At 37.4% G+C, this 20,736-nt stretch overlaps 1 protein-coding gene and 1 non-coding gene across 5 annotated transcripts in view; one reads left to right on the top strand and one right to left on the bottom strand.

Annotated features, from left to right (window-relative positions):
- Nucleotides 1-20,736, top strand: part of ARNTL2 (aryl hydrocarbon receptor nuclear translocator like 2) — a 77,961-nt gene that overhangs the window by 41,002 nt on the left and 16,223 nt on the right. For all 4 annotated transcript variants that reach the window (XM_045554149.1, XM_045554148.1, XM_045554147.1 and 1 more), the window contains 7 exons: nt 1,611-1,728; nt 2,549-2,692; nt 13,537-13,777; nt 14,239-14,345; nt 14,508-14,658; nt 15,956-16,014; nt 16,800-16,908. In XM_045554149.1, coding sequence (XP_045410105.1) covers nt 1,611-1,728; nt 2,549-2,692; nt 13,537-13,777; nt 14,239-14,345; nt 14,508-14,658; nt 15,956-16,014; nt 16,800-16,908 — 929 coding nt within the window. The remainder of the gene's footprint in view (nt 1-1,610; nt 1,729-2,548; nt 2,693-13,536; nt 13,778-14,238; nt 14,346-14,507; nt 14,659-15,955; nt 16,015-16,799; nt 16,909-20,736) is intronic.
- On the bottom strand, nt 10,276-10,459 carry LOC123640926. The gene has a single exon (XR_006736154.1). It is a non-coding gene; the product is annotated as a small Cajal body-specific RNA 16 (non-coding RNA).

Below are 20,736 nucleotides of genomic sequence, written 5' to 3'. Positions count from 1 at the left end.
ATTATAATACTTTACCTCCTAATTACTGAACACCACTTAATTTAAACCAGCTACTCAAAAACTGAAGCATTGAAACTAATCCATCAGAGTGAATAAACCAGCAATAGAAATCATAGATTACAGCTTTGATCTTGAATAACTCTTGTTAGTTTCAGCCTGTTTTCAAGTTTGGCGGGATATAAGGCATTCATAGATAACGAGTTAAATAACAGAGAAAGAGGTATTAATGAGCTTACATACAGAGGCATTGAAAACCAGTAAATCATGCAGCTGGTTATAACTGGGGAAACAAGACTTAATGATTTAAGTCTTGTTAAAAGACTTAACAAGGCTTTTAACTTATTAAGTTAAAAACTTTAAAGACTTAAGTTTTAAGTCTTTAAAACTCAAGACTCTTGATAATTCCATCTTCTGACTAGAGATGGAAAACACCATACACGTACACACACAGAGATAACTGACAGTTCAAGGTAGCACTTAAGTTCCAAATGAGTGATGTAGAATTAGTGACTGAACACTGACTTTGCATATCAAAGGCTATTTAAGAGAATCACTGGCTGTGCAGGAGGATGTTGAGATTCCCACGATGCAGGGCTTGTCCTCAGCTTTTCAGATTCAGAAAACTGCTTTGCTTTAGAGAATTCAGGATATAGACTTATATTAACCAAACATAGAATAGACTGATGCATAAATCTTTCTTAGGTGCTAGTTTTTTTTTTAGTAGGAGATATCTAACTGCCAAATAGTCCAGGCTATTAAATACTTGTGTCAGCTTGTCCAATTGTTCTGTCTTCTATAGGAATGGCTACTTGGGTAATACAGTTGTTCAGAAGGAGGGGTGATCATTGTGGGTCAGGGAGGGCTTCACATGTGAAGCAGAATGTCTGCGAGGCTCGTCAGAAGGGAGTCTTTAAAATGAGCAGAGAAGGGAAGGAAGACACTTCCAGCTGGGAGAGGGAATCTAGGGGGTCCAGGGAGTGTAGGGAGTAAAAGGCAATTGGCTGGCACGGCCAGGGAATTGAGTTTATGGACACGGGGTAATGAATTCTGGGTGATGAGACTGCGTAAGCCAAGGCATAGACCTAGACCTAGACCTAGACTGTGCATGTTGGGAGAGTTTAACGGGAAGTCAGAGGTATTCTGAGTTGGATTTTGTTTTTCAATGGTGTGGTAATTTTTTTTAACAGTATGGTAAATCTCTGAGTCATATGATAAAATCACAGATACTTTGTGATTTCCATATTATATTATAATTTAATATCTTTCCTTTTACCAAGGATAAAAATGTTTAAGTCATAATGACTTAGAAGTAACATGTGAATTGGGAGATGTTAACACGAGTAACAAGATTTAACAGAATATTAGTGATTAGTTGTTTGTAATAATGTGTATATATCCAGGCACGGTTCTGTACACATGTATTTTTTTCAATCTACAAGTAACACCCTGCTTCCAGTGACGAAGCTAATGTTATGTAGTGTAGTGGATGTATCTTTGAGCTTGAGAAAAATCAACCTTTAACAAAAAAAGACCATTGATCATATGTCTGTATTAGGAAATGTAGAAAAAATGTGGTACTGATATTAAATAAATGTCTACCTTATGAATAGGCTAGTTTGACTGGACAAAGCTTATTTGACTTCTTACATCCAAAAGATGTTGCCAAAGTAAAGGAACAACTTTCGTCTTCCGATATTTCACCAAGAGAGAAGCTAATAGATGCCAAAAGTAAGTATTCATTTCACCATGCTTATCATTTTATGTAAATATAATTATTACCTAAAAGTATAGTACAGCGTTTTTAAAACAGCTAATTCAAGTTTTATCAAGAGGAGGATTATTTAGTATACTTTACATTTGTCACCCTCAGAGTTTAAAAAAAGCACATAGCTATATAGAGAATTTCTGTATTCATACAAATACATAAAAATGAATACATTCATATGAAGATGCTTTTTAGGGGGAATATGATTGCTTCATATTGCTATATTTCATATAGAAATAAAGTCTTTACAAGAAAGTATCATTTCGGATAAAATATTGCTGAAGTTTCCATTAGCTATATGCTGAGAGACAGTTATTCTCTTTCTTATATGGGTTAGGTTTTCTCAGTACGAAAGATCTTGTATAATTGTGCTTGGGAAGTGTAAGTAGTCTTCACCTTCTCTGAAAATACTTATTTTCTCTGAACATGCTTAGTGCCAAATGATTATTATACAAATAATGATGTGCTATGCCACTGGTTACTGTCATAGTTGAGGGTTTTTTCATTTAATTTTTATTTCATTTCATTTAAATTAACGTTATTATCCACCCTCTGGGGAAAAAATAAATTGCAAGTGTTTATAAGTTGCCAAAATGTGATTGCTTGATCAATACATTTTTGGTAGGTTTCACTTCATGGTTTACTGTACAATCATGTCATCATTTTAAATAATCATTTCTTTTTTCAATAATAGATCATCAGAAAATATTTAGGAGATAAATTAGAAAATTTTTTGACAAAATTCTTTTCCACCTCTTTTCTTGTCCTCTTCTGCTGTGAAAGCTGGTTTGCAAGTTCACAGTAATTTCCACACTGGAAGGATGCGTATGTATTCTGGCTCAAGACGATCTTTTTTCTGTCGGATAAAGAGCTGTAAAATCTCTGTCAAAGAAGAGCACGAGGGCTTACCCAACTCAAAGAAGAAAGGTATCATCATTTTGAAATGTCAAGTAATTTAAAGCATGGATATAAAATTAATGTCCTAAGTATTTTCTATGCAGAAAAAACAAAATGTATGGACATGGCAAATATTTGAGACCAAAAGCACCTAAGAAAATATCTTTTTTAACCAAATTACTTAGATTGGTTCGTCATATCTTTCAAATTTGTTAAATATTAGATAATTACATATTTTCTTTGTTGCTCAAGATTTTAATGGTGCTTTTGAAATTGCAGTTTGGAGGCTGTCAAATGGGGAAAAAGTAGCAAGAGATACAAATAAAATTTTTATATGAAATTCCATTATTTTTAAAATAGAAAAGTTAGATCTTTATAAAAACTTCAATAGTACAAGAGCCTGATTTAATTAATTTTGATAAAAGTTTCTTAAGATGTTTCAGATGTGGTTTTAATTTTCATGACATTGTAATTCTTTGGTAAATATTTCTATTTCTGTTTTCTTGTGATTCTTTGCCAGATTTGTCTCACAGATATTTACTTTTTGAATTGATTAAACACTCATCTATTTAACTTAATTGGGAAATTTCAGGGATTGCAAAATGTCTCATGGCATTTTTGCCTAAGAGCATATTAAGCTATTAGAAATAGGATTTCTTATGTAAATGTCAACATAAGATTTGCTTTCCTATCCTATAAAAGGATATTTATGTGGAGCTCCAAGATTCAATTTATTTATAAATTTTGGTCAGAATCTTTTTTGACAACTACCTAAAATGACAATTGCTAATACCCTGTGCCAGATACTGTTCTAAGTGTTTTAATCTTCATGAAAACACTATTCTTATCTCTGTTTTATTTTTAAAAATTTTTTATGTTTTTTAGAGACAGGGTTTCACTCTGTTGCCCAGGCTGGAGTGCAATGGCACGATCATTATCTCACTGCAACCTTGAACACCTGGGCTCAGGTGATCTCCTGCCTCAGCCTTCTGCACAGTTGGGACTATTAGGCATGTGCCACCATGCCAGGCTATTTTTAAAATTTTTTGTAGAGACGGGGTCTCCCTATGTTGCCAGTTCAAACTGGCCTCAAACTCCTGGCCTCAAGTGATCCTCCCACCTCAGCCTCCCAATGTACTGAGATTACAGGCATGAGCCACCACACCCAGCCTTATCTCCATTTTAGAATCAAGAAGGAGAGACTTGGATGGGTTCAGTAACTTGCAGAAAGTCAAAGAGGTAAAACTCACACTCCAACCTAAGCTCCCTACTCTATATTATACTCTAAAGAAACAAAAGTGGAAATGAATAACAGTCCTAAGGGTGGATCTGTTTGTAAACCATCAGGTGCTCCCCTGTTGCCCTTGGCTCTGAGAGGTGGAGAGCTGTCGAAAGTCACGTGGTTGGCCTGCTCAGGGTTGAAGTCACAGCTGAGCTGGAGGTAAACAGGCTGTGGATTCCAGCTGATGGGGATCAAATTCTAGTTCTACCACTTGTGATCTGTGTGATTGGAAACAGGTTTCCTAGTCTCTCTGAGCTTCACTTTCCATATCTGTAAAACAGGGATGCTCACAGGGCTCTGTGGCTTAGTGGAGTGAGTGAACATATAGGTTCTAGAGCCAGACTGTTCCGGTTTGAATCCTAACTCCACCAGTCATTAACTATGTGACTTAAGATAAATTACTAAATCCTCTGGATCTGACTCTCCTCAACTGTAAAATGGGAATAATAGAACCTCCCTCATAGGGTGGTTATCAAGATTAAATGAGTTAATACCTGTCATGTGTTTAGCATGGTTCCTGGCATAGTAACACTCAATCATGTTAGAAGGTGTTGTGAATGCTGTTGGAAATAATGCACCGAAACTCTTAGGACAGTGCAGAGCAGATGGCATGTGCCTGCTCTCCCTGCCTTCCCTGCCACGTCAGTCATCTTAGTCTTATCAGAGCGACCAGCCGGGGCACCGCCATAGAACGTGGAAATAGTCTCCAAGGGCAGGAATATTCCTTCTGCATGGATGATCCAAGGAGTCATAGTCCAAGTAGACTCTGGACCGTAGTACATTTTACTGTTAGAATTTAACAGGAGGTTAACCAACACCGTGTTGAGCAGATCCAACCACAAGCAAATCATTGAAGACACAACACTGTGGGAGAGGAACATGGCAGCCACTGTGCAGCTGCCTTAGAGTGGCTGAAATCTCTGTCATGTTGGATATAAGTTTTAAATTTAGTAGAGGCTATAGCATGGTCAGGTTTTGTAAGTGTTGTAAAGATTACCAGATTGATCTGTCTTTCCTCCCGGGAGGAGGAGATTTTCCACATGGGCTTATTTTAGTATTTTAGGCATGTTTGTTGTGCCCAGCTAGTGCCCAGTATAACAACTCTTTACTTCTGGGAAACCTGATTTCACCCTCTGCCCCTGCGCTACCATCTTACTCTTTACTGATTTTCAACCCCTCTGTTCCTTCCCTTCTACCCTAATCTAATTCTGTCTACCAGTTCTCCCAGTTTAGTTCTCCCTTCTGACATGAATACATTTACCCAGCCTTCTCCACCTCAAATGCATATCCACATTTGAACGCATTTCTATTCTTGAACTCGAAAATGCTTATCTAGGCTGAGCCTTCTACTCAGAACCCCCTTGACAAACCCTCCTTGTTCTGTGGCCTTATTCTCCACCCAAACCCGTCACCATTTGAACTCCTCCCAGTGTGCTGAAGAAATAACATTTTTAAGTTTTACTTTGAGACCAGTGATTATCAAACTTTTAGCCTGCATCGGAATCAACTGGAAGGATTTTAAAACCACTGATTGAATAGGTGTGAGGGGGATTCTGAGAGCACATTGCTGACAAGCTCCTAGGTGCTGCTGATGCTGCTAATCCAGAGCACCCACTTTGAGAACCACTGCTTTAGACTCTTAAGTGTAAGGCTCTCTGGGATGCAGGAGGAGGGGAGGAAGGAAGGTGGAGAAAGAAAGGACAGCCTGAGCGGCAGTGCTCAAGACTGGAGCTGGAGTTGTGTTGGGGGTGACTCCTCCCGCCCCTTGCATTTTCTCATAGCTTCTGTCACAGTCTTGTTTCTGAAAGGGCCCCTGCACGTTGGGTGTGCCGAAATAAAGTGACGGAGATAAATCTGAGATTGTTGTCTGACATTGTGGGCTCTAGTTAAACAATAGATGTTGGTCAGTCAACAATTATCTGTTGAGTGCCTGCTGTGTACCTGGTACTGTACCAAATGCAGAGGATACACTGGTGAGCAGGCAGACAAGTCATTGCTCTAGTGGACCTTATCCAGTAGGGACCTTACGTGATAGAGGCAGCCAATAAACGTCAGGTAATAAATACTTTAGGTAGTGGAAAGTATGATGTGATTGACTTCTTTGCCGAATTGATAAGTTTTTGAATACTGGAGTATTATTTACTCAATTTTTTGTGCTGTTCACTTTTTAATAACTATAGACATAACACACTTTTAAGTTGAAACTGCGTTATTAATATAAAATATTTTACTCATCACTTTCTTAAGTCTAGTTGATTTTTTTTTTTTTTTTTTTTGAGACAGAGTCTCGCTCTGTTGCCCGGGCTAGAGTGAGTGCCGTGGCATCAGCCTGGCTCACAGCAACCTCAGACTCCTGGGCTTAAGCGATCCTACTGCCTCAGCCTCCCGAGTAGCTGGGACTACAGGCATGAGCCACCATGCCCAGCTAATTTTTTTTTTTTGTATATATATTTTTTAGTTGGCCAGATAATTTCTTTCTATCTTTAGTAGAGACGGGGTCTCACTCTTGCTCAGGCTGGTCTCGAACTCCTGACCTTGAGCAATCCACCCGCCTCGGCCTCCCAGAGCTAGGATTACAGGCGTGAGCCACCGCGCCCGGCCTAGTTGATTTTTTAAAGGCAAACGATAAATAAAGCCCTGATTTGTAGTTTTGCCAATTTCTGTGGTATAAATAGTCCTTCTGTGGCTAATTACAAGCTACCAACATGAGGTCATTGAATGTGGAGTAGGGAAGGGGTGCAGAATAGTACACCATGATACGGCATCACATTCAAAAAGAAAATTTCCTTCAACAAATATTTAAGTACACACTGTGTGCCAGACACTTCCTATATGCAGGGCCAGAGCAGTGAACAAAGCAGAATTCTTGCTGATGGTGATAAGTACTATGAAGAAAAAGAAAATAGAATAAGAGGTTAGATGTAGAATGAGACCTTCACATCACTATTTCACAAAGTGTTAAAACAAGGTTTTTTAAAAAATACAGCATAATTATATTGTTCTCACTAATAGGTATAATTTTTAGAGAACAAAGTTTTATCAGTAATAAATTAAAATTCTTAAAACAGTTATTTTCATCTTTTTCTCTTATGTTTTTTATTTCAGTTTTATGTCTTGTATAAATATAATAATAGATGTATATACAGGTATAATTTATACATAGGAAGGGTGCTTAAAATGTTTTATGGCATACAAAATAAATAATATTTGAAGATCATTGCTTTAGAGACTAGAGAAATAACAGATGAGTCTCAAGGATGCCCCTGGGACATCACTGAACTTTTAGTAGACCCCCTGAGCTGACAGTACGGAAGAATGTTTTCATGTTGTATTAGGCCCCTGGGAGCTAAGTGACTATTGCCATGACTGCAGTCGATTATGAAGTACTAAATCAGACGCCCCGGACTTTATATTAATACTGCAGGAGGGCCAGGACATGTAGACCAGCTGAGGGAACCTCCAGAAACATTTCAAAGGCTCCATTCCCCAATATGGCAGCCCCTGTAGGGTGATCAGTGGAGACCTGAAAGATTTGAGAGGGCAGCTTGGTGACATGCTTCTCCACCATAATGAAAGTTTAATTCTGAAGTGGTAAGTGCCCACCGTGGAAGCCTGGATTGAGCCTGAGAAGCCTGTGGCTCAAGCACCCACCCTGAGGCCTCTGGACACTTACCAGACTCAAATGTCCATGACAGAATCCCAACAGCAGCCTCAGGCCACCCAGCCGGGAGGAATGGAGAGTGCAAGTTGTCAGCAGACCCTGGACCATAGAGCACAGGCATCACCTCTTTCCAGGAAACCTTCCCGTATACCAAGTCCCCACTCTGGTTGGCTTGAGTCACAGGTACCGACCTTTGGTAATCCATCAGTAACCCTGACCTTCTGTCATATTTGCTGCCCTTTCCAAACTATTAATATATTGAAATTAATTATTTTTTTGTAATACTAGCCTCCCTCACTAGAATGAGAGCCTCATTTCTGTCTGTGGTCTCGGGCACATAGTAGACACTCAGTAAATGTTGACTGAAGGCATAAATGACCACCCTCTTGTCCTTTGTTCCTGGTTGACCACATAACCACTCTCAGATCCACAAGAATAATTAAGAATTCAATGAATGAATATACATTATAGTGTTTTTATTTCACCCAAGGAAGAAATTTCAGCATATTTTTAAAATTTTATCCCAAGAAGTTTTTAGCATGCTGTGGACTAAATTGTGTCCCCAAAATTCATTTGTTGAAGCCTAATTCCCAATGTGATGGCATTTAGAGATGGGGCTTTTGGGAGATAATCAGGTTTGGATGAGGTCATGAGTGTGGGGCCCTCATGAAGGGATTAGTGCCCTTATAAGAAGAGACACCAGACAGCTTGCTCTTTCTCTGTGTGCACGCACACCCTGATCTCAGATTTCTAGCCTCCAGAACTGTAAGAAAAGAAGTTCTGTTGTTTAAGCCACCCAGTTTGTGCTATTTTGCTATGACAGCCCAAGCTAACATAGCAAACAAGCTGGATCATTTTCTGTAACATAATTCTGATGAGAAGTAACTCTGAAAAGGCTCTGTTGTGAGAACCAAAGGAATCAGGGCCTTGCTGAAAATAAATGTATGTTTATTAACTTGGCATTTTAAATTTTGGCTTGAAATATGGAACTGTAAGTCACAAACCAGGCAGGGTTCTGCTTTCTCTAGGCACCTTTTTCTTTCTATTGCCTTAGATTTTTCATCTCACTTTTCATGAAATTCTAGGACAACACATGACTGAATATACACATCCTAGGAGGATTTTTCTTAGATATGGGAGTCCAGGTCAGTCACTGATAATTATCTTGGAGCACAATAACTTCTGTATCTGGTCTTTTAACCCTTTGCAAAGATACAAAGAGGGAAGTGGGACATCCCCTGTGGAGCTGCCCAGGTCTGCTATAGTGAGTATTGAATTTTAAACAAAAACATATGTGTATGGTCAGAGGTTAAAAAAAAAAAAAGCAGCATTCTTGAAGAATGTGCTAATCAAATTTTAGTACTTCCATGTGGTTTCTAGAAGGATTTCTTATAAGTTTTAGAGATTTATAGAAGTGGTAGGAATAATTTCTGTCCTTTGAAATAAATGATAATCTTACCGGGAAAATAAAATACTTCAAGAATAGCTGGCAAATGGTAAATTAGAGATAATTCACAGTTGAATTCTGAGATGAACTAAAGGAACTAGTATAGTTTTTAGTCTGATGTTCCAGGTTCTCCCGTTAGGCTCTGCCTCACGACAGCCACGTGGTAGGACAGGCTTCAGGACAGAGTAGAGAGGGCTTGGGCTCTAAATTCAATAGAGTTTTAGTGTCAGGTATTTTGTTAGTCTGGTGTTTTGTTATGGCAGCCCTAGCAGACTAGTACAGTGGATATAAATAATAACAGCATCTTATGAGTGTAGTTAGGATCACATGTGGCTCATAGGGTGCTTGGCTCGTAAGCACTCACTAAATGGGTGCTCTTGGTGATTCATAAGAGAAAGAAAAATGAAAGACAGAAAGGAATGAATTATTAAGAATCTGCTGTATGCCAAGAACTTTGCATAATTATCTCATTTAATCCACCTAACAATCCTGTGCAAAAGCATCCCTGTCTTACAAATGAGGAAACTGAAGCTTTAAAAGATTGTTTGGTTTTTTGAGGTCACATAGAAGGTGGCAGAATCAGAAATCTGCCTTTAAAAATCTATATTCTTCCTATTATGCCATGCCACCTACCAGAGTAGCTTCCCTTGCTGAGGGTTATAAATGAAAGAGATGCATTCTGGATGATTTTCACAGCTGACACACGCAAGGGAGTTGGTTTCTGTTGCAGGAATGTGTTCTGCCCACACGAGGATGCTCACTCCCACGCCAGGCTGGGCCACACAGATGCCTGCACTCAGAGTCAAATCTCTTTTCAAAAGGAGTTTTGAATCTGCTCAAGCACTTGAACCAAGTATTCACGTAACACAGCAGAGCTCTGTACCAAAGGCATGAGACTGATTGGGCCTAAGGAGCGGTAAGGGCCCTTCTCACAGTGCCTGGTGTGAGGAGACCTGCCAGGGGAAAGTGACTGCAGAACGTAAATGCCCATTGGCCACATGGATGACTTCCCCCATGAGATTGTTTTGTATTCTCCTTTAACCAAGGAAAGTGTCTGTCAAGGAGAAATGGTTATATTCTGCATATAGTTGTTCATTCCAATAGTAATTAGCCAATGCCATTCTCTGTGTTTTAAGACCACACCCTAATAATGATGAAAGCCTATGGTTAGTAAGGGTGTATTTCTTCCCTGTTACCATGATGTCAGGTACATTTTTTTTGGGTCCTATTTGCATTATCATACATGATCATCAAACTGCCACTAGAATGCTCACACCTGTTACTGCAAATTCAAATCCCAGGAAAGACTTCTGGGAACTTACTTTATGGTGGAGTTGGGCTACCTGGTACCAGGCTGCACCCACAACTGGGCAGGTTCAGCAACACGGGAGCCTTTCCCCAGACCATTGGTTACATTTAAATTTAAAGGAAGAAAGACTAGGAAGAAGCCCTTTTCTTGCTAATTGGAAATTGAATTTAAGATTTATGGAAAGGCCATTTTTCAAGATTTCTCAAGATAAGTTACTGAAGTGGGACTTCATTATATTGTTCCGATTTTATACATGTTTGAGATTTTTCATGATAAAAGATTTTTTTAGAGATAAGTAACATTGACATTAAAATATTATTACTATCCTGAATCAAACATTAGTGTCATGGATTCAAACTTTGAAAAAGCTTCTAAGGTAGGGATAGAATTACTCGGGTATCTCAACTTGTGAAATTAGAGATTGATGAAGATGGATGACTGCTACTAAATGTCTCAGGTGTTTCTTAAATTTTTCCTAATAAAGTAATTGTACACTAGAAAGAGATCCAACAGTGTACCCAGAATTCATTAGTTTCTTGTGCAGGGATAGCAGGTGCTGTCTGCCAATGCCCTCAGCACCTACCACTCCAGGCAGGGCATGCCACTGGCTTCCAGGATCTAGCACCATGACTCTTGGACCTCTTTCTCTAGTCTTTGGAGCCAGTTCTGCCTATGACTCCAAGCACTTGCAGGTCTTAGGTGCTTTTTTAGCTTCCTCTCCTCCCTGTCTCAGTTCCCCACTGTCCTATCAGAATTCCCTGAAATAAACTTCTTGTGTTTGAATCTTTGTCTTGGATCTGCTTCAGCAAGAATTCAAACTAAGACAGTTCATTGGGTGCAGTGGCTCACACCTGTAGTCCCAGCTACTGGAGAGGCTGAGGCAGAAGAATTGCTTGAGCCTAGGAGTTTGAGACCAACCTGGGCAACATAACAAGACCCCATTTCTATTTTTAAAAAGAAAAGAAAAAAAAAAGAAACATAATTTGGAAATACAGATAGTAACTCTGTTGTAAGAATCAAAGCAACAGGCTCCGTTCTGTGTGATGTGATTCCATACATAAATACAAAATACATTATTTTAGTCTATATTTTCAGTTGAGTAGAATAGTTTTAGTATCATTTGTAAATTTGCAGAAATGCCAAACTTGGTGTATAAACCTTTTTATCTTTGATTGCCATCTAGTTTTGTTAACGTGAGTGAGAAGCTTGTATTCACGCTTATCCCAGTTTTGATTCCCATGAGCTATCTTGGATGTTGGGGTGATGTAAAGGGAGGAATCTAGAATGACTCCCAGGTTTCTCTTTTAACTGCCTGGGTTGATCGTGGTACCATTAAACATTATACAGAATAAGTGATAAAGACTAGGTTTGAGGTTGGAAGAGATAAGAAGTTTTGTAATTTAAGGCATCTGTGGACTGTGGAGAGGGTGGTGTCTGGTAGGTGTCGTATCCGAGGTCCTGGGCATGGCTTACAAGGCCTGAACTGTCTGTCCCCTGCTCTGTTCTCCAGCCACCTCCCTGCTGCAGCCTGTGCTTCATGTCTCCCTGCCCTCTCTACTCTCAGTTTGGACTGGCTGTTCCCTCTGGCTGGACCACCCTTTTGTCCCCCTCCGCTTCCCCCACCCAGGTGACTCCTGTTTGAACACCTTCGGTGACAGCGCTCACCGTCATCAAATGGCACAGTGTTAGGGGTTCAGAAATTGAGCTCCAGAGCCAGCCTGTCTCGGTGTTACCTCCAGCTCCTTCCTGTATCTGCTGTGGCCTCCGCACTAACTCTTTCCTAAGACAATGGAGATAAGATTAGAACATCTCATAGGACTATTAAGATTAAATGAGTTATATGTTTAAAGCACTTAAAGTATGGCACGTAAAATGTTCTGTAAATCTTTGCTATTAGTATTAGCTGCTATCTTATAGTTCATATCTAATTTTTAAAAATGTTTTTAAAGATTTGTTGTAGTAACAGTCTTAACAAATAGTGCTAATGTAAAACAATGATTGTTCTGGTCTGTTCTAAATCTAAATCACAGACAACTGTTTGAAACCATTTTTATCAGGCTCTTTTTCCTACTTTTTAACCTTTAAATCACTGTTTTTGTGGCATGTCATAATCTGTATACTGCTCATCTTTTATGCCTGTGTTATATTTGTTTTCTTAAGCATTTCCTGATGTTTGAGCATGTAGATTATTTCCAGTTTTTTGTTCTTCTGGTTGGACGTGCTTGACAAGCTTTTTCCTATGAGTTAATTGGGATTTCTCAGAAAAGTGAAATTTTTGAGTAAGATTTTATTTTTATACCTTTTATTATAAATTTCTCCAAATGTTCTCTAAAATGTTACTGTAATCTGTTATAACCATATCTATTAACCATTATAAGTGCTAACACAAGAAATTTAAAGATGTATACATAACGATTTAAATGTCTTTTTTTAAACTTTAGAATATAATATACAAAAAAATTAAATAAGCCAAAAACAATATGAAGTTTAACTTTTTCTAACAGATAGAAACTATTGTAATTTTAAAAACTGATTTGGAAGTATGTTAAGCCATAGACCTAGTTAATCCCAAATTAAAGCAATCTGTTAACTTTTTGATATGGTACCTATAATTTAGTTGCTGAGGAAAATAACCTGTTAAGAATAAAGTCGTTGGCCAGGTGTGGTGGCTCACGCCTGTAATCCTAGCACTCTGGGAGGCCGAGGCAGGAGGATCACTCAAGGTCAGGAGTTCGAGATCAGCCTGAGCAAGAGTGAGACCCTGTCTCTACTAAAAATAGAAAAAAATTAGCTGGACAACTAAAAATATATAGAAAAAATTAGCCGGGCATGGTGGCGCATGCGTGTAGTCCCAGCTACTCAGGAGGCTGAGGCAGGAGGATCGCTTGATCCCAGGAGTTTGAGATTGCTGTGAGCTAGGCTGACGCCATGGCACTCTAGCCTGGGCAACAGAGCCAGACTCTGTCTCAAAAAAAAAAAAAAAAAGAATAAAGTTGTTAAATAAATAAGATTGATGATTTTTTTTCAGTGTCACACTATTCCCCTTTCATATTTAAAAGCACATTTAAAGAACATTTTATAACACAATTATAACTATTATAAATATCAATGTAAGAAACTTAAGAATTTATTCATAATGATCCAAATGCCCTTTTTTTTTGAATTTTTGAATTAGAGCATAGAAAATTTTATACTATCCACTGCACTGGATACTTGAGAAGCTGGCCTCCAAATATTGTTGGAATGGAAGAAGAAAGGGACAATAAGAAAGATAACAGTAATTTTACCTGCCTTGTTGCCATTGGAAGATTACACCCATACATTGTCCCCCAGAACAGTGGAGAGATTAAAGTGAAACCAACTGAATTTATAACCCGGTTTGCAATGAACGGAAAATTTGTCTATGTAGATCAAAGGTAAACATTTATGTGTCATAATGACTAGAGTTCAGTGGGATATTTGAGGTTATTAAAGACATGGCTTAGTAGCATTGCTGGATTTTTTTTAAGGCTTCAGAACTGGAAATACAGTTTAAATGAAATCAGGACAGGGATGTCAGTAAATTTGTTCAAGCCAAAGTGTAAACTTCGATTATTTCTTAGCCAGTGGTGCAGAAACTGGGCAGGGTCTGTGGCCACAGTTTTACTGGTGAATGCAAATAACAGCACTCCCTGGGTTGGGTGGGCGGCTTCATGCCTGGGTATCCTGTGTTGCAGGTCTAGTCTGGGTCTAGGGCAGCCATGGGGAGCCCAGCATGCACATGGGTTACTCATCCCCCAATCCACTTCCCTGCTGTCCTGAGCATACACTGACCTGCAGTATTCTGGGAGGGAGTACACCCACCAAGTCTGAACTTTATTTTCAATTTCAAAACTAGGGCAACAGCAATTTTAGGATATCTGCCTCAGGAACTTTTGGGAACTTCTTGTTATGAATATTTTCATCAAGATGACCATAGTAATTTGACTGACAAGCACAAAGCAGGTAGGTATGCATTGAATGGTGTAATTTTGGGGTCATTTTTAATTACACTTTCAACTCTTTAATTTCCCATTCTTATGAAATCTAAAACCTGAATTAATCCTCACAGTATTGATTTTTGTTGGTGGTAGACTATTATACTGATAACTATCTTTTCTTTTTAAGTCCTACAGAGTAAGGAGAAAATATTTATAGATTCATACAAATTCAGAGCAAAAGATGGCTCTTTTGTAACTTTAAAAAGCCAGTGGTTTAGTTTCACAAATCCTTGGACCAAAGAACTGGAATATATTGTGTCCGTCAACACTTTAGTTTTGTAAGTAATTTTTTTATGTTAAGACCTTTATGTTAATTTCAAATGAGTACTTTGCTTTTCTCATCTTGTTAAACCATCAAAACTGTATGATCCTCTGGCCTTTTGTTACAACTTGAGATATATCTTCTGAGTGACTCATTTACTGTTCATTGCCATTAGTTTTCAGAATTAAGCTAAAAGTTTGCCCTTTTGTAATATATTCCTTTTTACTAGGTATAATATATGATAGTAAAGCCATTTATTTAAGCATTTCCTTCCTACCCCCCATGGCTACCCAGTGAACGATGTGGATGTGGCATTGGACTGTATATCAGTGTAAGATAATTGTTTCGTCCCCCATCACTTTTTTTTTTTTCCTAGAGAGAGGGTCTGGTTCTGTTGCCAGGGCCAGAGTGCAGTCATCACTCACTGTAACCTCAAACTCCTGGGCTCAAGCGATCCGTCTGCCCCAGCCTCCAGAGTAGCTGGGACTACAGGCACATGCCACCATGCCTAATTTATTTTATTTTTGTAGAGGCAAGGTCTCACCATTGCCCAGGCTGGTATCAAACTCTTGACTTCAAGCAGTCCTCCTGCTTCAGCCTTCCAAAGTGCTAGGATTATAGGCATGAACCACCTCTCCCACTGGGCACCTCCTGCCCCATCATTTTTATGTGTACTTCCAAGCCTGGGGTGCCACACATGACTGTGTAAGGCGTTCCCAGCACAGGGGTGCTTGGCTGAAGGGGGAGCAGAAATCCAGCCTGAGTGTGGCTTGGCAAGCCTCGTCTACAGCTGTGTCAGCCTCTGAAGGAAGAGCCAGCTTTTCCTGACTTGCACAAAAGGCTAGCATGGCCGTGTTCTAAGTTTTATTGTTTTTCTATAAGGTTCTCTTTAAAAATTGCTATTTCATCAAATCAGTTCTGTTTCCTTAACAATATTAAGTAAAAAAAAAAACAAAACAGAGTTTAGTACCTCCAGTATTCTTTGTCACCCATCCCAATAATCCTTGCCTTCTTACCATTAGTGAACTGATAATTTGTTATTGTGAGAACACATACTTTATAGAGGACTTAGGGCATTAAATGCCCTGATACTTAGCACATCAATACCTTGATCCCTGGTGGTGATATTAAAGATATGTTTGTAATAAAACACATGGGCCAAGAATGGACAGATTAAACATACAGAGTATTTAATATAATGCAGTAACATTTTTTTAAATAACACAATAAAAAAAGTTAGGCAGTGGACATGTAGTTGCTTTAACAATTTCACCTAGAAAATAAATCGCCTATGGTGTTTTTTTTAATTGTAGGAGGCACAGTGAGACTCGAGAAGCATCATTTTTTCCTTGTAGCTCTCATTCATCAGAAGGTAAGCTTAGTTTTAGATGATAAAAGACTGATTACTAAGACATATTACTAAGACTATTACTATCTGTTTTGTCTCAGGGTGGGAAAAATTTCAAGGTGAAGTTGAAAAGAGTTCTATGGGTGGAGTTATAAGAATCCCAATTTTGGTTTAGAAGTAAGAGACTAAGTTCAAAGGGAAACATAGCCCATTTGAAACTCCCATATCTCCTGACAATTTCCACAACACTCTGCTCACACTTTTGTTAGAATCTGCCATTGTACTGGCTTTCCACTGGACTGAGTTGTTCAAGAGCAGGAGAGTGGTGTTTCATCCGTTATTTATCTCTAGCAGCCAACACTGTCCATTGTGGCATACACTAAATAGCTGTTGGACAAATTAATGAAAAGTATTAAGGGAGGCAGTTTTATTATCTATTAGTTTTTCACCATAGGAATACATTAATGTATTATGTATTTTAAAAAATAAAAAGATTAGGAAATATTAAAAATAAAATAACATGGCTCTGGCTTTGGTGTGAGGATGAAAGTGGGAACAGACTATACTCAAAGGTTACTGAACAGATCACAATGGTGCCTTCAGTGACATCCTACATATTTGATTCAGGTCACTCTTCATAAGTATCTTAGAGCATCATGAGTTATGTTTGTAATGCAAGGATGAATATTTTCTAACATTTTAAGATACAGCTAGTCTAAGGAAAGAACTAGAAAATTATTTGAATTGAAAGAAAAATATTAACCAAAGTTATATACTTTAATTGAATTTTTCGTTTTGTTATTACCTAGAATCCTCTAAACAGTCATGTACTAGTGTGCCTGGAATGTCTACTGGAACTGTACTTGGTGCGGGTAGTATTGGAACAGATATTGCAAATGAAGTTCTGGATCTACAAAGGTAATGTTTTATTGCTGCAAATATTTTCACAAGTAAAATTATTATCGTATTTAAAAAATTGGTATACAGAAATCATAGTTTTCCTACATGCAAGCAATAACCAGATTAATAATATAATGGAAAAGATGATTACCTTTATGGTAGCAATAAAAAATAAAATATTTAAGATACAAATTTTACAAGAAGTATAAAAAGAAACCTTTAAAATTTGCAAAGGTACAAAGATAATCTGAATAACTTTCCCAACATAAGCTGTTTTTCATTGGGAAGACTCAGTATTATAAGAATGTCGTTCCTTAAACTAACCAATTCAATGTGAATCTAGTCAAAATACCACCATGCATTTGTTTTTGGGATCCAACAAATTATACTAATCATATTAAAATAGTCATAAAACTTCTGAAAAATAAAAGTGATAAAGTGAGACTAACCCTATGAAACATTAAAATGTTATAAAGCTGTAGTCAATAAAACATTTTGAAACAAGCCCCAAGTAGATCAGTGTAAAAGATTAGATTTCAGAAATAGACTCAAATGCATGTGGAGATTTATTATATGGTAAAAGTGGAATTTTAAATCAGTAATGGAAATGAATTAAACATTAAAGGGCATTATAGTAACCCTTTGGGGAAAAAAGTAAAGCCAGACCCTAACTTTATTCTTTACACTAAAATAAATTCCAAATATATCAAAGAGGTCAGAGTATTTCAAGAACACATGTATGGATTTTTATAATTTAAGTTTGAAACGTTCTTCTAAATATCACACAGAATCCAGAATTCATTAAGAAACAAATTTGATGAATTTAATTATATAAAAATCCAAAACTTAAACGTAATCGTTACAGCAAAGTTATAAGCTGGGCACAGTAGCGTACACCTGTAAGCCCAGTGATGTAGGAGGATCATTTGAGGCCAGGAGTTTGAGATCAGCCTGGGCATCATAGTGAAACCTCATCTTTAAAAAAAGAGAGCCAGGTGTGGAGGCATGCACCTGTAGTCCCAGCTAGTCCGGAGTCTGAGGTGGGAGGATCACTTGAGCCCAGGAGTTGAAGGCTGCCGTGAGCCATGTTCATGCTACTGCACTCCAGCCTGGGTGACAGAGTGAGACCCTATCTCTAAAAATAAAAAAAGAAAACAGAGTGAAAAGATAAATTATAAACTGTGGAAAATGGGTGCATTTCATATGATAAAACAGACTATCTTAATATATGAAGTTTTATAGTACAAAGAATAAAGTTATTAAACTTTACATATCTTTATATATATATTAAACTTTAGTATAAAGAATAGTTATTTTTAAAGTAACTCATTAAAAATAAGTTAGTAGACATGAACAGAAAAAAATACAAATGGGGAAGAAACTTTAAAAATTGCTCAACTCTACTCATAGTTAAAATATTAATAAATACAGAGATTTAGAAAATAAGATACCTTTTTTACTAAGAAGATTATCAAAGATTTAAAAGTTTAATAATACTCAGTATTGGTAACACAGGCACTGAAAAACTCTTTGTGGGAGTTTAAATTAGTGCAGGGCAATTAGGCCATACCTATCAAAAATGTAAATGTATATAATCTTGGACTCAGCCATTCTACCCCAGCAGCAAAATTCTTACACAACTGTTCAAAGATGTATGAATAGGACTGTTCATTGCTGTATAGTTTACAGTGTGATTTCAATGTTTAAACATTTTTCATAACCATAACTTGTAATGGTATATCTATACAGTGGAGTACACTGTAACTATTCAAAATGAGGTAGCACTGGGCGCAGTGGCTCACATCTGTAATCCTAGCACTTTGGGAGGCCAATGTGGGGGATTGCATGAGGCCAGGAGTTCAAGACCAGCCTAAGCAAGGGTGAGAACCCCATCTCTACAGAAAAAAGTAGAAAAATTAGCCAGGCATGGTGGCACACTTCTGTAGTCCCAGCTACTTGGGAGGCTGAGGCAGGAGGATCACTTGAGCCCAGGAATTTGAGGTTGCAGTGAGCTGTGATGGCACTACTGCACTTCAGCATGGGTGACAGAGCGAGACTCTGTCTCAAGAAAAAAAAAAAAAATGAGGTAGCTCTATTTATGTTAACATGGAAAGATCTTTAAAATAGAAAACAGAAAAAAAACAGGAATAGAAAAAAAATTATATATATAATAATCCACTTGTATAGGGAAAAAGAAAGATATGTTTATGTGTGGATATGTATGTATACAGGCCCATCTAAAACCCTTAGGACCACTATGTTTTGAACTCAGAATTTCTTTGAACTTTAGAAAAATAGTGTTTTGGAATTCAGTTTTATAAAGAGATATGTGTAGCATCCCCAGAGAACAGTTACTTCATGGGCAGCATGCCAAAAGCAATTGCACCAGTATTTTTGCAATGAGAGGTATTTACCAATTAAATGGGAAAATATCTAGGATATGCTTCCAGATGACCAGTGGGGGAAGGAAGGAGGTAAGATTTGGGAAGTATGTACATTAAACATGATTGGAAAATAATTATTGATGCTGTTTGGTAGATGTATGAGATTTCATTTATACTATCTACTTTGATATCTGTTTGACATTTGGCATAATAAATGTTTAAATATATTTCTGAAGTGTGTAAATATTTGTATTATATTTACAGGATAAAGAGAGATATAAATAATAACATCCTGTCAGTTAAGTTCAGGTTTTGCTGAGTTCAGAGTAATTGAGATTTTGCTGACAAATGAATTAGGGAAAATCTTTCAGTTTTCAGGGTGTTTTGGGTTTTGGAATTGTAGAGAAGGGACCTATAACTCTACAATATAAGATATAACAGTACAAAACATTTGTTCAGTCTAGTTTTATATTTGAGACTGGATTTATTGAATACTTGCTATGTACTTGAAGTATTGGAAGTATGAATATTATAAAACATATACACAAAGATATATATATGTGATCCATCGTATGCTTTGAACATAAATCTCTTCACAAGACTTAATATGTAAAACAAACTAACATATAGTACATTATTAAATGCTGAAATGCATGGTTTGTACATTTTGGGCATCTAATTCTAGAATGAGTTTCACTACAGGATCCAACTTACCTTCCAAGTTTTAAGGCTTTACAACTCAATGACCTAGGTAATGAAAAAAAATCAGTGGATCTAGAAGTGCATTTTTTAATTATGAGAAAATGTACATAACAAAATTTACCATTTTAACCATTTTTACTATTTTTAGGTGTACAGTTCTATAGCCTTAAGTACGTGCACATTGTTGTACAGCCATCACTGCTATCCATCTCAAGAGTTTTTAATCTTACATAACTGAAACTATGTACCCATTAAACAACAAGGCCCCATTTTCCCTCCCCCAGTCCCCTGCAACCACCATTCTACTTTCTGTCTTTATGAATTTGACTACACTAAGTACCTCAGATGGGTGGAAACGTACAGTTATTTGTCCTTTTGTGACTGGCTTATTTACCTTAAGGGTTTCAAGGTTTGTCCATGTTGTAGCATGTGTCAGAATTTCCTTCTGTTTAAAGCTTAATAATATTCCATTGTATGTCTATTCTACCTTTTGTTTATTCATTTACTTGTTAATAGACATCTAGGTTGCTTATACTTTTTGGCTATCCTGCTATGAACATGGTTGTACAAATTACCTGTTTGAATTTTTGCTTTTCAGGTTTCTTTGATATATACTCAGAATTGCTGAGTCATCTGGTAATTCTATTTTTAATTTTTTGAGGAACTGCCATACTGTATTCCATAGTAGCTTTACCATTTTACATTTCTACCAGTAGTTCATAAGAGTTCCAATTTCTCCACATCCTCATCAACACTTGTT

The sequence above is a fragment of the Lemur catta genome, chromosome 6, assembly GCF_020740605.2.
Source record: "Lemur catta isolate mLemCat1 chromosome 6, mLemCat1.pri, whole genome shotgun sequence".
In the NCBI taxonomy this organism is placed as follows: domain Eukaryota; kingdom Metazoa; phylum Chordata; class Mammalia; order Primates; family Lemuridae; genus Lemur; species Lemur catta.
This window is presented reverse-complemented; position numbering and strand designations above follow the sequence as displayed.